The 16,517-nt window shown below is 31.7% G+C and overlaps 1 protein-coding gene across 3 annotated transcripts in view; it reads left to right on the top strand.

Annotated features, from left to right (window-relative positions):
• Positions 1 to 13,832, top strand: part of LOC114324884 (phosphoinositide 3-kinase adapter protein 1) — a 118,811-nt gene extending 104,979 nt beyond the window's left edge. For all 3 annotated transcript variants that reach the window (XM_028272781.2, XM_028272782.2, XM_028272783.2), the window contains 6 exons: positions 3,951 to 4,023; positions 4,767 to 4,922; positions 5,804 to 6,366; positions 9,040 to 9,174; positions 9,899 to 9,977; positions 13,607 to 13,832. In XM_028272781.2, the coding sequence (XP_028128582.2) occupies positions 3,951 to 4,023; positions 4,767 to 4,922; positions 5,804 to 6,366; positions 9,040 to 9,174; positions 9,899 to 9,977; positions 13,607 to 13,734 (1,134 nt within the window). In that variant the 3' untranslated portion in view covers positions 13,735 to 13,832. The remainder of the gene's footprint in view (positions 1 to 3,950; positions 4,024 to 4,766; positions 4,923 to 5,803; positions 6,367 to 9,039; positions 9,175 to 9,898; positions 9,978 to 13,606) is intronic.
• The last annotated feature ends 2,685 nt before the right edge of the window (positions 13,833 to 16,517 follow it).

Genomic DNA, 16,517 nt, shown 5'->3' with positions numbered 1-16,517 from the left:
ATAACTTTTCTCCGTAAAATTAATAATAAAAGAGTTATGAATGAAAATGATATTGGTATTCGTAATTTGAGAAAAATTTTAAAATATTTTTTTTTTATCTTTAGAAGGATATACAAGTAATTGCATATTACAACATAGTTTTTAACTCCAAACAACTTTTTATAATAACACTTTTCAATATTGTGAAAAATAAAGACACTTTAATCTTGATCGAACTTCATATTTTTTGACATACCTCGTATAATATAGATTTGATATCTAATAAAAATAAATAAATACAAAATAAACATAGTCCATTAAAATGTTACATTTTTTAGGCCGTACCTTGCATTTCTTAGAGGAGTCAATTTTATTTCTTTGGTGTGTAGGGGGGATCAGTAGAAGCTTAAGTTCAAGTTTTTGGGGTCGCCATCCTTGTCCCCCGGTCGCCATCTTGGAAATGGGGTGCAAAGGGGTTTCGCGCTATATCTCGTAAACTACCAACCCTACGGAAAATCTAATTAAACATAAAATATAGCAAATTAAATTTTCCACAATTTTGTTTCTATTACTTTTTATCGTCAAGTGACCAACAAAAAAGATATAACCAAAAATATGTAAATTTTTTTTAACAAGTTTCCTTTTGAATGTTATAACTTTTTTTCAGTTCATTTTAAAATAACATTTTAGCAATTTTGTAGAGGATTTTTCAGCGAACAATTTCCACTATAAAGTTGTTTAATTATATTTATTTATATAGGTTTTACAGCGCTCCAAACTTGACCAGATTCTCGAATGCTCATAGGAATACAATAAAAACAAAAGTTAGGCTTACTTTTCTATCTATATATATTTTTTATTCATACAATTTATTATGATTTTAACATTCCTATGCTATTATTAATCTGTTTTTGACCTTACTTCCCACTATAAAACTTATAACTCTAAGCATATATAGAAAAGGCCCAAGAAGTTGTTTGAGGACAAATTCGCCGCTTCAGAAGAAGAATGACGCAACCGCAAAATGCAAAATTCTTAATCAGAGCAAAAAAAAACGATTTTTGATATCAAAATGATAAAGTATGATAAAAATTAGCCATTCACCACACCGTGGTCAGGATCTCGAGATATAAGCGTTTTTTGGGTGTGCCGCTTGTATATGAAGTAACATAACTTTTTTCCTATTATATATTTTGACTTAAAATTTCCCAAAAAACTTCTTCATGAACTATATTTTATTGTTGTGTTGGTTAAAATTATAAACTAAAAAGTTTGTCACTCAACTTTTTTAAGTAAACATGAAACTAACGAAATATGATGACAAAATGTTAATAAATTAACAACTCCTTTTTTAATGTGTTTAAACATTTTGGACAAATTTCATTGCTATCTACATACTTCAAAGATGACACAGTAAAATTTTTAAAAGGAAATATTTACAGCGACCAAAGATACAGCGAGGTAAATTTGAAAAATCATCAAAATTGATTTTTGGCATTTTTGTATACAATTTATTTTTTTAACATGTTCCACCAACTCCAGATAAAAATAAACTTCATATTCGGATTCAGCGACCTCGAAAACATAAAAATAGACCAAAATTGATCATTCACCTTAAATTTGATTTTCGTGGTTGGCATAACGGTTAATGCCGCTCGTCTAATATATAGATAGAAAAGCATTATTTTTCTACGAGAATTCGAGAATCTGGTCAAGTTTGGAGCGCTGTAAAACCTAGATAATAAATAAAATTAAACAACTTTATAGTGAAAATTGTTTATTGAAAAATCCTCTACAAAATCGCTACATGATGTTATTGTGAAATGAACGTAAAAAAAGTTATAACCTATAAAAGGAAATTTTTTACAAAATTTTCTCTTATTTTTGTTTATAACTTTTTTGTTGGTCATTTTACGATAAAAAGTAATAGATATAAAATTGTGGAAAATTTAATTTGCTTCATTTTATGTAAAATTAAATTTTCTGTAGGGTAGCTAGTTTACGAGATACAGCGCGAAAGCCCTTTGCACCTCTTTTTCCAAGATGGCGGCCGGGGTACAAGGGCCTCAACCCCAAAAACTTGAACTTAAGCTTCTACTGAACCCCCCTACACATTAAAAAAATAAAATTGACTCCTCTAAGAAATGCACACTAAATGTAACATTTCAATGGACTAACAGTTTTCCTTGAAAATAGTGAAGTGTAATTTAACATTACATTAACATAAATAAATAAAATTTGTTTATCTGACATTTCAATTTTATGTTGACGTTTAGTTGCGTCAAATGAAAACAAAGTAGAGTTGACGTTTCTATGTCGGAAGAAAATGACAATTTAAAGGAGGCTTGTGACGTCACAATGACGACTTTGAGGTAGGATATCTCGAAGATGGTTAGAGATAGCGAAATGCCGTTTTCAAATTTGGATTCAGAAGACAAAACTACATAGGAATCCATCGCTAGGTGGCCTCTAGATATTTCAGGAACGGCAACGCAATAACACACACACTTTTGCGAATTTATAAACGAAAAGTTTTTGTTGAAAATAGTAAACAATAATTCCAACTCATAGATAACAGTAACACATTACATTCCAGTGCCAATTTTAAACTGAGTCGCTTTTGCATATATCTAAGAGTTCATCTCCTCCCGCCTTTTAATTTGGATCGATAATCAGTGAGGGATAGTTTCAGAGATTCTAATCAAGATTAAATTAAAAAGTCCTTTAATAGAGCCTTTGTGACTGATATCTGATAGCATGGATTCACTATTTGACCTAATTCTGCGCTGATGTATCGATTTTGGAGAACATTGTTATAGTTGCTTAATTAAAGCAGTTTTAATAGCCGTGTTAGATGATATAAATAAATGTGGTGTGGTTTACGTATTATCTAATGACTATCAATAAGAATTTGTTATAATAATATATAGGTATAGAATACATTATTGACATTTGACATTGTTACACACATGTTACAATACATGTTACAACACATTGTTACAACATTGTTATTATTCCAAAGAACAAAAAAGAATATGTGTGAACTTTGTCCACACGTAAGAAGTTATACTTCTGTTATATGATTTCAACGAAATTAATATACTTAACAGGTTATTTGTATTTTATTTAAATATTAAACTAACTTTCTTACGTACCACTTTTTTAAAAAATTTTATTAAAACGATACCAAAAATAATAATAAAAAAAAATATGAAACGTCCGGGATTTGAACCCGGACCTCTCGATCTCCGGTCGCACGCTCTACCACTGCGCTATGCCCCCTTTGCTTTGACATGTTACAAGATTTCTCATACATACTGACAAATTTAATAGACCAAAAGTGAAGTATACAAAAATACTTTAAATATACTTACTATTATTATAAAATATCTTATTCCCGAGGAAGACAAATCCAAAGACACAAAAATTATAATAAATACTATAATACTATAAAAAACAGTAATATATCCTTTTAGTGACTTCTTTGCGCTGACAGCGCTAATACATACATATCTTGAAAGATTAGCAACGAACTACATACTGTCTGCGTGCGCATGCGCCCGGCATTATAAAATTTCACTCTCGATCGTAAAGAAGTATAACTTCAAAAATATTGCAATAAAATTAGAACAGAATTACTTTAGACCAGAAGAACCTTACAGGGAAAAGTAGAAGGAAAACGTGAACCAGGAAGGCGAAGGATTTCCTGGCTGAAAAATCTACGTACGTGGTTCAACACAACAAAGCAAACCTTTTCAGAGTTGCACTGTGCAAAGTATATATTACTATGATAGTCGCCAACATCCGAACCGGATAGGCACTACAAGAAGAACAATTACCTAGTATCTCTTTTAATCCCAATTCTGCCACCAATATTACACTTCTTTTAATTACCTTTATTCAAAACAGAAAACAATATTAATATTGAATATATTACTGATATATTTTAAACGTTTATCTTCTTCTTTCAGAATATAAATGAATTCACAAGTATATATGCCAAACTCATGGAAATGAGCCTAACGCCAAAACCAGGAGACAGAGGTAAGCTAGAACGCCATTTTGTCAAACTCTGAGATTATCTAACACTTGATTTATACAAAAATACGAGATACTTTGTAAAAGGTATATTTAAAAGTCCCTAAAAAGGGTTACATTACATTACAGAACGTTTTAGGATTAAAAAAGTCCATCATCAATGTTAAAAAAGCCAATAATGTGCATGCCCGGTCTGAATCACCAAAATGTTTTGAGTAAAAACCCTTTAAATGCTGAAAAGTGTTATTATATACATACTACCTACATATTATTAATAATATTTTGTGATGTTGTAAATATTCCTGGATATTACCCAGGACAACACGGGACTCTTACCAAGTGGTTAGAATTTAAGAAGGAGGTTTTAACTCCAATATGAGAGGAAGTTTCAATCCTCCTTAAATTCCAACCACGTGGGAAGGGTTCTGTGTTGCCCTGGGTAACATCCAGGAATATTTGCAACATCACAAAATATTATTAAAAATAATGTAGCATATAATAATATTTTTCAAAAAGGGTTTTTACCCAAAATATTTTGGTGGCTCATGCATGCACATTATTGGCTTTTTTAACACTGATGATGGATTCCTTAATGCGAATACGTTTTGTGATGTAATGTAACCCATATTTAAGGACTTTTGAATATACCTTTTACAAAGTATCTAGTATTTTTGTGATTTATGGTATACATTTAGCTACAGGAATTTTATTTGTCTCGTGGATTTTTATCTAACAATTGATTCTTGCAGAATGCGACGGATATATGGTACCAAAAAGTATGCAGCAATTCTACAAAATCTGCCCTGCTCCACGACCAGTTATAAAAGATGATAATCTAAATTTCCCGTCCACTTCTAGTAATGAATGGCAACCAAATTTAGAATATATTCCCATGCATACCCCAGGTAAATTACATCTTCAGTTCTCTCATATTATTTAACTTACAAAATGTAACATATTTAACACAATGAGAAGTCTTAGATCAAAAAATCAAAAATTTCTCTCGCTGGAACCAACATTGTGGCAACAACCTGAATTCGTGCCTTCTAAAATTTGCAAAGCAAACGAACGATAAATAAAGCAGACTAGGGGGAATCTAGTATTGCATTCCACAACCCGCCAATTTATCTAATCAACATTCGATGAAATTTTACCTAGATAAATTGACGGATTGTGGAATGCAATCTTAGATTCCCCTTAGTATGCTTCTTTATCTTTCGTTCGCTTTGTACATTTTAGAAAGTTAGGATTTAGGTTGTCACCGAAATGTTGGTTCCAACGAAAAACATTTCGGATCTAGGACTTCTCATTGTGTTAAATAGATGTCGCTTTAGGGTCTACAAGCAAATTACATTGTATAATTTTGCTTAGTAAGACAGTTGGTTTTCGATTTGATTCAGAGCAAACCACAGGCCTCTCTGATGATCAAAATAGAGTGAAACGTACCTAAGAGGATGGCTCTGAAACAGAATGGAATACTAACGGTCTTTCATTTTCATAGTCTTTTTCATTTTGTAAAATATTCATATTTATTCAACTCATACAGAAGTAAAAACTTCAACTTGTATTCTGGTTCAAACTACTCTGCAGAATGCACTGAAGATGTTCTGAATTAGAACGAAAACGTTTTGCAATCCAATTGGATGACTTTTTAGATAGTTTTTAAATAAACGATGTTATACCAGAATATAAGTTGAAGTTTTTACTTCTGTATGAGTTTTTTAAACTATGGTATACAGCCAACTATTGGGTTTTTCCCATTGATTTCATATTTATTCATTTACAGTTTCAGTTCCAAAAGAGGAGCAACCATTACTACAACGAAATAACTCCGTGAATAAAGAAGAACCAATAATAACGATTTGCGAAGAATCTATCGATGCCATGAATAAGAGTATGAGAAAAAATAAAAAGTCTGAAGATGTCGAGGATCGCGTCCAAAAAGAACTCGCCGAAATAATAAACGACTTCAAGAACAACATCCACTCCATAACTCAAGCTGAGAGACTTGTCGAAGAATGGAAGAACAGGAATGACGTACAAAAGTCCTTCAAGGAAAAACAGGAACAACTGACGGAGATGAGGATAAAGTACGATCAAATCCAAAGCAAAATGAAGACTGCCATGAAGAAACCCACACCGTTTGAAAGGATGAGAAAGTTGTTCTCTAAACCTAAGCACGACCATCAGCAGATCAATTCTTCCGCTAACTCAGATTCTTCTTCTCTCAATAATAGACCTCTTAGGAGCTTGAGTACCTCGAGTTCGGGATCTTCGGGAAGGGTTAGTTCTATCAGCGCGTGTAGCTTAGGAGATAGTGGAACGCTATCAGATAATGAGGAAAGAGCGGTAAGTAAAGTTTAAATTTCATTTAAATTGAAGTTGTTCTGAAGCTATTTTCTTGTGGCATCTTTACAATTTTAACTATTTAGAATGGGAAATAAGCCACAATATTATTAAAAAATGATTTTTATTAACGTTTCGACGCCCAAATCGGGTGCCGTTGTCAAAATACAAAATACTATTAATATAAACAAAAATGTTGTTGCTTAGTAAAAAAATTCTTCTAATAATTTATTTAATTTGACTCATTTACATCGGCAATTCAGATACATATGATACATTTTAAAGTAGAAGACTTTAAAATGATATTGCCAATATTTATGAGTTGCGTTCCTGGGACGACTTTACTGAAAGATAGTTCATTCGATTACATGAAATCAACCCCAACTCAAGAATATCCGTCACAAAAAAATCATAGCATGTGATCTGTCTTTAAAAAGACAACCACATGCAACGGAATCTATATTATAAATCTACATCTCTAACGCGAGAATTTTAATGTCACCGTTGCATGTGGTTGTCTTTTTAAAGACAGATCACATGCTATGATTTTTTTGTGACGGATATTCTTGAGTTGGGGTTGATTTCATGTAATCGAATGAACTATCTTTCAGTAAAGTCGTCCCAGGAACGCAACTCATAAATATTGGCAATGTCATTTTAAAGTCTTCTACTTTAAAATGTATCATATGTATCTGAATTGCCGATGTAAATGAGTCAAATTAAATAAATTATTAGAAGAATTTTTTTACTAAGCAACAACATTTTTGTTTATATTAATAGTATTTTGTATTTTGACAACGGCACCCGATTTGGGCGTCGAAACGTTAATAAAAATCATTTTTTAATAATATTGTGGCTTATTTCCCATTCTAAATAGTTAAAATTTAAATTGAAGTTTTCTCAAGAACATAATTTTCCTAGCATTTTTCAGTAATTCAAATGTAGCTACTGGTATAAAAAGATTTCTCAGAAATTAACCCTAGACATATAAGTCTGTCTTTTTATATACGTTTTCATTTTGTGAGCCTTCCAGTAGTATGAGTATCGTATACTATCGTATTCGTTTTCTGAGGTTCTTAATCTCATTGAACCCTGGGTGAGATAATAACCACACCTAGCGTCCACAAAGAAATTCTGATAACAATCCTTATTCCTGTGAATAGGTCCAGTTAATCATCGATTGACAACCATAACTTAATCCCACGACTCAGAAAACATCGCAAACCCGAAGCCTGACATAAACCCGCGAAGCAGACCTCAGACAGTCCGCGAGGAATCGAGAATTGGTGTTGCCCTCTGGTCGGGCCATTGCTTCGCATCGGTTTGAGCGTTTTTTCAAAAATCAGAATCTGTCATCACAGGAAAAGTTGAGTCTAGGAATACATCGATATCTTGTTTTTCTCTTGACGTTCGGCAAAAAGCTTCAACTGTCAGTGGTAAAGAATACCCTGCGTTGTTTCTTTGTTTGTTGGTGAAGCGTATAAACTCTAAAAATCGTAGATTTTCTACAAAAAATTTTATACCATAATTTTTGCATCGACTATAGTCTTTCATTTTCTGTTGTATTTTTGGCAAATCTAAACACATTTAAAACTGTAAATTCTCAATGTTAATCCAACATTTTTTTATGAACTGTAGCGTCGCCGCAATTGATATTCATTTGATGAATCATATAAACTAAAAAAAAATAGATTTTCTAAAAAAAATTATATACCAAAATTTTTTCATGGACTATAGCCTTTGATTTTCTGTTGTATTCTTGGCAAATCTTAAAAACATTAAAAATATTCTTAGTGTGGCCCACTCTCTTGGCATTTTTCTGTTTCCCATATGTCAGATTATGTATCTCTTTATGTAGCCTTTTTTCTTCTGCTTTTATCATTCCCGCCGATATTTCTCTTACTGCTGGGCTTTTCTTTGTGGATTTCTACTTCCGTTATTCCATTTTCTATTTCTTCCTTTGTATGTATTTCTACTACTATATGATCACATTCAATTTCATGGATTGTTTTCATTTCTTCTCCCTTTTTGTTCTACAATTAGATTGCCCATTTCTCATTTATTTCATTCGGTTCATTTATTCACTTCATCATTTTTCACGTATGAGTTATTTTTCGGATATCCTCTTCCTATTTTGCTTGTTTCCTGGTCAAAGGATTTATTTTTTTTTTGTTTTTAATTATTTCAGTAGTAAATTGCAAAAATATGTATGATGGATTGCCTAATTATTAGAACTTTCGATAACAAAAATCAATTTATTGATTTAAAGTTTTTCTTTTAAAACCTCTGTAAATTAATTTATAAAACAATTCATTGTTTTATATAAGATAAAAATTACTTATTTAAAGCGTTGATTAAAATATATTTTAAAGTTAAAAAAAGTAATTATTAGCTTTTCATTTGGCGACACCTATTTCAAAAAAGCTACAACACAGTGGTCGGTATTAGCGATCGCCATAAAACTTAGACAACCTGACGACATCAGTCGTTGTATCCAACTCGTCGATAGCCAATTCAACGAGTCCCAATTCCTATACACCCAAAACGCATACGTGCCAAATCGTATACGACCCTATTCATACACACACCAACTCACATGCATATTTAGGAAAATAAAAAGTATTTTGCTTTAATTCTTTATTACTTTTTGTATATACTATTTTTTTTCTTTTTTAGTTAATGTTGGGAAAACATTCTGAAGAAGAAATTCGAAATGATCTCAATAAGGCAGTAATGGAGCTAAATTATAATACACTGCCGATACCTAAACCTAAGAAGTTACCCATAGATCACAGTTACCAATTAATAGAGGTAAGTCTAAACGTTGCTTAAAATTTTTTACAGGCAATTATTTTCTGCTTGGTTTTTCTGTTTGATTTTGGTTTCGTATATCGAATCATTCTCTCCTTTTTTTATTTCTCTCTGCTCTAGCACATCTTCTGCTGAATTTAAAATTGATTCTTTTATATTTGTCCATATTTCCTCTGCGTTATTGCTGCTACTCTTTCATTATCGTTTGTGTCCTCATGAACAATTTTTTCCCTACTACTTTCTGATTTGAGTTTTCTTTACCTGCCTTATTTGCATTGAATTGATCAATCATTAGTACCTTGTCATTTCTAGGTAATCTTTCATATAATTCTTCCAGTTTTTTTATAAAATTCAATTTTATCGGTTTCTTGAGCATTTTCTGTTAGTGGATATAGGTTTATAATTATTATTATATTGGCTTGTTTGTTTTCTACGTATGAAATTCGTACATTTATATCTTTAAATTCTATAACTTTGTCCCTTATCTTGTTGTTGACCATAAATGTTGTACCGTTTCCCCCTTGCTTGTTGTCTCTAGAGTCTACAGTATAATATGGTGTAATTTTTCTGTTTAATATTTTCTTCTGCCTTCCACTTAACTTTAATCTCATATAAAATATTTAATTTCTTAATTTATTTTCAACAAACATAATATTTGGCTTATATTATTAAGAGAATACAACTTTTTACGTTAAAAAGCACTAAAGTGATATTTCTGTTACAGGAATCATCTCTTGTGGGCTCCCTAGATTCTCCAGATGACTTTTATATACAATATCCTCCATCAGGATTACCAATTCCAGGTAATAACAATAATATACCTACCTAGTATAAATAGATCTTAAGGCATATGACTCGATACCTAGAACTAATAAGCTATGGGAAGCAATGGAAGACATCGAAGACCACGAATATTAATAAAAGCAGTACTTAAAGCAAAGGCACTCTAGAAGAATAACACAGTATCTATCAAAACGGGCAATAGGTTATGCAGTCTGTTTATGACGACAACGGGACTACTACAAGGCTGCTTCACATCCCCTACCCTGTTCAAAATATTTTTGGAAAAAACCCTGAAACCATGGAAAAGAAAGTGCGAAGGAATGGATACCTGTACCAGTGAGGAACGAATATCTATATACCCTAAGTAGTCCAGGGCGCATCTGCTTTGAGATGGACGTTGAGAGGGGACTCAATTTTTTTTGCAGAAATTGCTTAAAAATAACTCAAATAATAATATTTGAGTTATCCTCCCACTTAAAATGGTCCGGAACATTGTTTAAATGATCAAAATGTCATAATATGAAGGAAAAATTCGATTTTTTTATTGGTTTTTTTATTATAACTTTAAAACTATTCATTTCTGAGAAAAGTTGTACTGACATAAAAGTTGCGTAATTTCCTACAATATAGAATTGGTAAAAAATTAAAAAAAAAATAGTCACCCTTGTTGCAAAATAACAATAATTGCGAAAAAATTCATACAAAAACAAGTATTCGCATTTTACGTTTTTCAACCATTTATGCTACACTTAGGGTCTTCATATTTTACCCACAAAAACTTTATGATATAGTAAAACAACACTGTAAATTTCATTAAAATCGGTTTAATAGATTTTGCAATCTAGCTTTCGCAAAAAAAATTAATTTTTTTTAAAATGTTGCAGGACTTAAAATAAAGAATATAGCAAGTTGAATTTTTTTTAACTTATAGAAATGTACTGTACCTTTCATTTGCAATTTGCAAAATTAAAATCGATTAATTACCACGGCGCGGCGTCAGGAAATTTTTTAAATAAACGTTAATTTTTGGTGCCACGCGCAGGACAGCGGTGTTCGATTCACACAAGTTGATTTCCACCAAAATTTCTTCCAATCTTTATCTAATATATTTTTTTCTTACTCTACATTTTGTTGTATTTTAATATTTTAATTCCACAAAAATCAAACTAACTTTATTATTGTTTGTGAAATATTGTTTAAACAATTGCATATGTTTAAAAACAATAAACTTTTATTCTCTAAGTTAAAATATGAACAAAGTTTTTGCTAAAAAAAGTGTTATATCGAAGGATAGAGTATGTGTTCTTATTTTGCAATAAACAAATTTATTTATTTATATCGAAATGCAATAAAAATTAAAATGTATCAATAATTATCAAAGGTCATTGGAATGCCCAATCAGAGCAAACTATCCGCTGTCCTGCGCGTAGCACCAATAAAATTAATGTTTATTTAAAAAAATTCCTGACGCCGTGGTAGTTAATCGATTTTAATTTTGAAAATTGCAAATGAAATGTACAGTACACTTCTATACGCAAAAAAATTTCAGCTTGCTATCTGCTTTATTTTCAGTCCTGTAACATTTTGAAAAAATGATTTTTTTTTGCGAAACCTGGATTGCAAAATTTATTTTGCAAAATCTGTTACACCGATCTTAATGAAATTTACAGTGTTGTTTTACTGTATCATAAAGTTTTTCTAGTTGAAATATGAAGGTCCTAAGTGTAGCATAAATGGTTGAAAAACGTAAAGTGCGAATACTTTTTGTATGGTTTTTTTCGCAATTTTTGCTATTTTGCAACAAGGGTGACTATTTTTTTAAATTTTTAACTAATTCTATATTGTAGGAAATTTAATTACTCAACTTTTACGTCAATACAACTTTTCTCTGAAATGAATACTTTTAAAGTTATAATCAACAAAAACGAAGAAAAAAATCGAATTTTTCCTTCATTTTTTGACATTTTGATTATTTAAACAATCCGGACCTTTTTTTTTAGAGGTAGGCTAACTCAAATATTATTATATGAGTTATTTTCAAGCAATTTCTGCAAAAAAATTTGAGTCACCTCTCAACGTCCAAATGTACTAATATTTTTACAGATGCGCCCTGGTCTAAAGTTTTGCTAACGACCAAATAGTAATCGTACAAGGCGAAGATGACCTCAGTTTTATGACGAGAAAACTGGAACAGGAATATACAAAGAATGAGATGGAAATAAACCTAAAGAAAACTGAATACCTAACAACGGAGAATACAGAAATAAAATACACGAAGGTAACAATTCAAAGGAACAGACAAGTATTTAGATTTCATAATATCAAACAAAGAAACAACGGAAGCAGATATAAAAAATAGACTAGGACAAACAAGAAACTGCATACGAAAATTGAACCCGGTACTGTGAGTTAAGAACATCAGCACAAAAACAAAAATAAGAATATATTCATAATACCATGACAAGAAGTATCCTCCTTTGTGAGTGTGAAAATTGGACAATAAATAATAAAACCAAAAACAAAATAAGAGCAACCGAGATGAAATTCCTAAAGAGAAGCTGCAGAGTAATAAGAAGAAATACAATAAATAAATAACATAAAGATTAAGAAAAGAATGAGAATGAACTCAGATATAATAGACTACATCGAATAGAAGAGATTGTAACGAGGTCGTTGCGTTTCGTTGCTCCAGGTAACTATCAGTCGAAGAAAAAGAGTTCGCTTTTTAAAACATTTTTATTCGGAATTAAAATAAACAGAAGATACGATAATTAGCCTTAATTACTCATTAAGTTCGTTAATAAAATATATTTATAATTTCTACGCATCGAGCTTTCTGTTCGAGCCGATGTGACGATATTTTGTACATGAATGAATGATTCTGACGATCGCGCGAAAAAGGAATTACTTTTATTAATACGACATGAATGTATAAGGAAAGGGGAGAAAGGAGATCCCGCTCACCTCGCCGGATTGGAAAGACGTCTAAAGGATATACGATCACCGCTCATATAAGGATAGGTAAAAGGATAGGTAAGAAGAAAATTGTCGGATTCGCTCAGCTCGCCAAAACGACAGCGGAAAATAATCGGGAAATACTACCTACATAAACTCACCTCTTGTACCTCATTGTTGTCTATTATTCTTCGATCACGCTCCAAGAATAATAATCAACTAGGCTTTTCGAGCCGATTTTTATATCGTTCGAAACAGTACAAAAACGTGTTTTACTTAATTCATTGGCGTACTCTAGACGATAAAATTATATTATCGTCACAAGATAAACCCGGTACGGACATGTCGGAAGCGCAGACCAAAACCGTTGGATAAATAAAATAACAGAGTGGAGCCCGATAGGAAGAAAGAAAAGAGGCAGACCCCGAAGATCTTTCAGAGATGAAGTAGACGAAGCAATGGAAAGAATATATCTACAGGAAGGGGACTGGCAAAAGAGAAAGAACTGGAGAGGATGATCGAGTGAAGGAAGACAGTGAAAACTGTCGAAATAATTAGTATTTTACATATAAATAATCGTAAATGATAATTAACGTAATGATTTTGAAATAAAAATAACCTTTTTTGTTGCACACAATACACAAATTGTTTCCATATATTTCATATTTATAAAAACAAACTATTTATTTTATAGGATTTGAGGACTACCAAAGACAAGAAAGCTTCGGCAATGAATACACCAACATTGAAGCTTCAAAGACCACACAAACTACTCACGAATATATGAACTTTAAAGTTCCGACATTATCAAAACCATTATAGCCAGTATTTATATCGTATTAATTATTATTATTGTTTCGTAATTGTTTTTTATAAGAAAATATGTGTATGTACTTTATTTATAAACAAATTAGGATATATTTGTTGTTTCTTTTTTTTAACATTTATTTTATTCTCAATTCCCCCTTGGGCGATCTTCTCCCCTGTGGTACTCTGCCTATCTTCTAAATCACTTTCAATTTACTGTTCTTACTCTTTCCCCTTTAACTTTGCTTTCTCTTTTAGTACCTTCACTTTGTCCCCCCATTCAACCATTTCGACTACGCATCTTTCTTGGTCGATTTTATGGGCCTTCTGTATCTTGGTTTTCAGCATCAGTTCTTGTACTATCATTTTTTCCATAGCTTCTTTAAGTACACTCTCATTTTGAGGACCCATGATGATTCCAGTTATTAATTAAGAAGTTGTTTCGAATTTTTTGTTTTTCTATTTTTTCCATTTTGTCTTCAGCTTCTTTGATTCTGCTATGTAATGCTTCTTTTTCTTTATCCCATTCCGCCTCTATTTGGGTGATATCTTCCACCATAGATCCCATTTCTTCTTTGCTTTTTTGTATCTCTTTTTTCAGGTCCTTTATATCCACTCGGATTTCCTTAATATCGTTTTTAATTTCTCGTTTTATTTCTGCCATTTCCTCTTTAAGAGTTTTATTAAATTCACGCAATTTTACCTTTATTTCATCCATATTAATTATTATTATTTGGTTATGTGTTCTCTCTCTTTGAGGTGATCTAATTAGTAATTATTTTACTTTTTTGAAATACGTGTTGTTCTCCCGGATATGTATTGTCGCCGGTTCTTTCCCTCTTGCTTCCCCTTGGTCTCTGGGGATGGATATTATTCATGTGTTATAACGCTCTGCTCATTTATTTATATACAAAGCCGGACTTGCGTTTTGTCATTGCATGTATTATCGCGTCTTTCAAGATCGTACACTCGCGAGCGCAGCCACTCTTCCTCTTTTCTTCGATTTTCTCTTTGTTTTTCATGAACTATATAGACCTCTGTTGTCTCTCTCCTAGCACTTCTTTAAACTCGTATTACTCTACAGTGGAAAGGAAACTTGCTGCATTTGAACATACAGTGTTTTGCTACGTTCTTATTCCGCAGTCACGCAGCTACCATCTATTCCCTAGCCTATCGTCTCGATGTACTCTCTAAATGACCCGTGTCCCTAAGAAATTGTGTGAAGAAGTAGTTCTCGTTTTTATATTTACACTCCACCCACTCCCCAACGATTTGGATAAGAATCTTTGTCCATGCAGCCCTCCACTCGTTTACCCACTTTTACCTCCAGGTGTGTATTTAATTGGTGGTACCACGGTTATAACTTGTAGGGCTACCGTCGAGGTCGTTCTATAAGTGTATACGACCATTAATAGGGCTTTTCTTTGAGCCTTCTCTTTATTAGTTTGTTCGTTACTTTATGCCACACCGGTGCCATATGTAAAATTGTAGAGTATCCCACTTCCATCACAATTCTTCTTTTTGTCCCTCGGGGTGAAGATTTGATTTTTGTCTCAAGGACAAAATTGACAAAACCTTCTCAATTCTCTGCTCTTGGGGGGTAGGCGAAAAATCTTGGTCCAATGCTATTTAAATGCATTCATTTTTTTCGAATTCTTAGAAAACTGACAAGTATGTTTGAAAAATTGAAACTAAGAATGAAAGATTACATTATTACCGAAGGCCGAAAGTCACCGAAAACTTCTATATATAATGTTTATTTTAATAAGTTACAGCAGGGGTGAAAAAAAAAAGAAAAAATTTAGTGCGATTTTTAATTTTAAATATTTCAATTAAAAGAAATTTTTCGTTTGGATTTTCGGCCCTCGGTAATATGTAATCCTTCATTCTGCGTTTAAATTTTCCAAAAATATTTATTAGTTTTCTTAGGATTCGAAAAAAAGAATGTGTGTGTACTTTGTACGCACGTAAGAAGTTATACTTCTATTATAATATAATGTCAACGAAATAAATATACCTACTTAACAGTTACAATACAAAAAATTAACAATAATTACCAAAAATGAACCAAAACTTAACAATGCCAAATATTAAAAAAAAAAAAGAAAAAATATGAATCGTCCGGGATTTGAACTCGCAATCTCGCGATTTTTTGATCTCTGGTCCAATGCTCTACCAACAAGGCCATCAAGCCGCATGCTAGTTACCTTTCAGATATACATAATTATACATCACGGTGACAAGTGATATATGAAAATAGATGTTTTTCTTATATTACGATCAAGGAAGACAAATCCAAAGACACAAAATTATAATAAAAAACCTTTTAAACCACCTTTTTCAAATTGCGCAAGTTGTATTATTAATATTAATGTTAATAAATGAAATATAAATATTTTGACGTGTCACAATTTGACAATTCACTTTTAACTGCAGTGCCCTAAAATTTTTAAAGCACTAGTGCCTTAAAGTAGCATTTTTAACGCTCCTATGGAGTCCTAAAAATTGCATTTTTAACACGTTTGTAGAAAAATATATTTAAAAACACTAATATATTCTTTCCACACCTTTTCTGGACTGATACATACATAAATTAAAACATTTTGAAGTATAACTTCAAAAATGTAATATGAAAACTATTTAAAAAGGCAGTATAACTATTAACTAACCTTTGTTGTTTCTCTTCCCACAAATTTTAAAACGCAACAACCATACATAACCAAACCGTCAACCGTCCAAACCACAGCTGCGCTACAGCTGCCATATTGGATAATTTTTGACATGTCATTTGAACATCC

Source organism: Diabrotica virgifera, chromosome 9 (assembly GCF_917563875.1).
Source record: "Diabrotica virgifera virgifera chromosome 9, PGI_DIABVI_V3a".
NCBI classification, from domain to species: domain Eukaryota; kingdom Metazoa; phylum Arthropoda; class Insecta; order Coleoptera; family Chrysomelidae; genus Diabrotica; species Diabrotica virgifera.
Note: the sequence above shows the minus strand (reverse complement) of the source record. Positions and strands in the feature narration are given on the sequence as shown.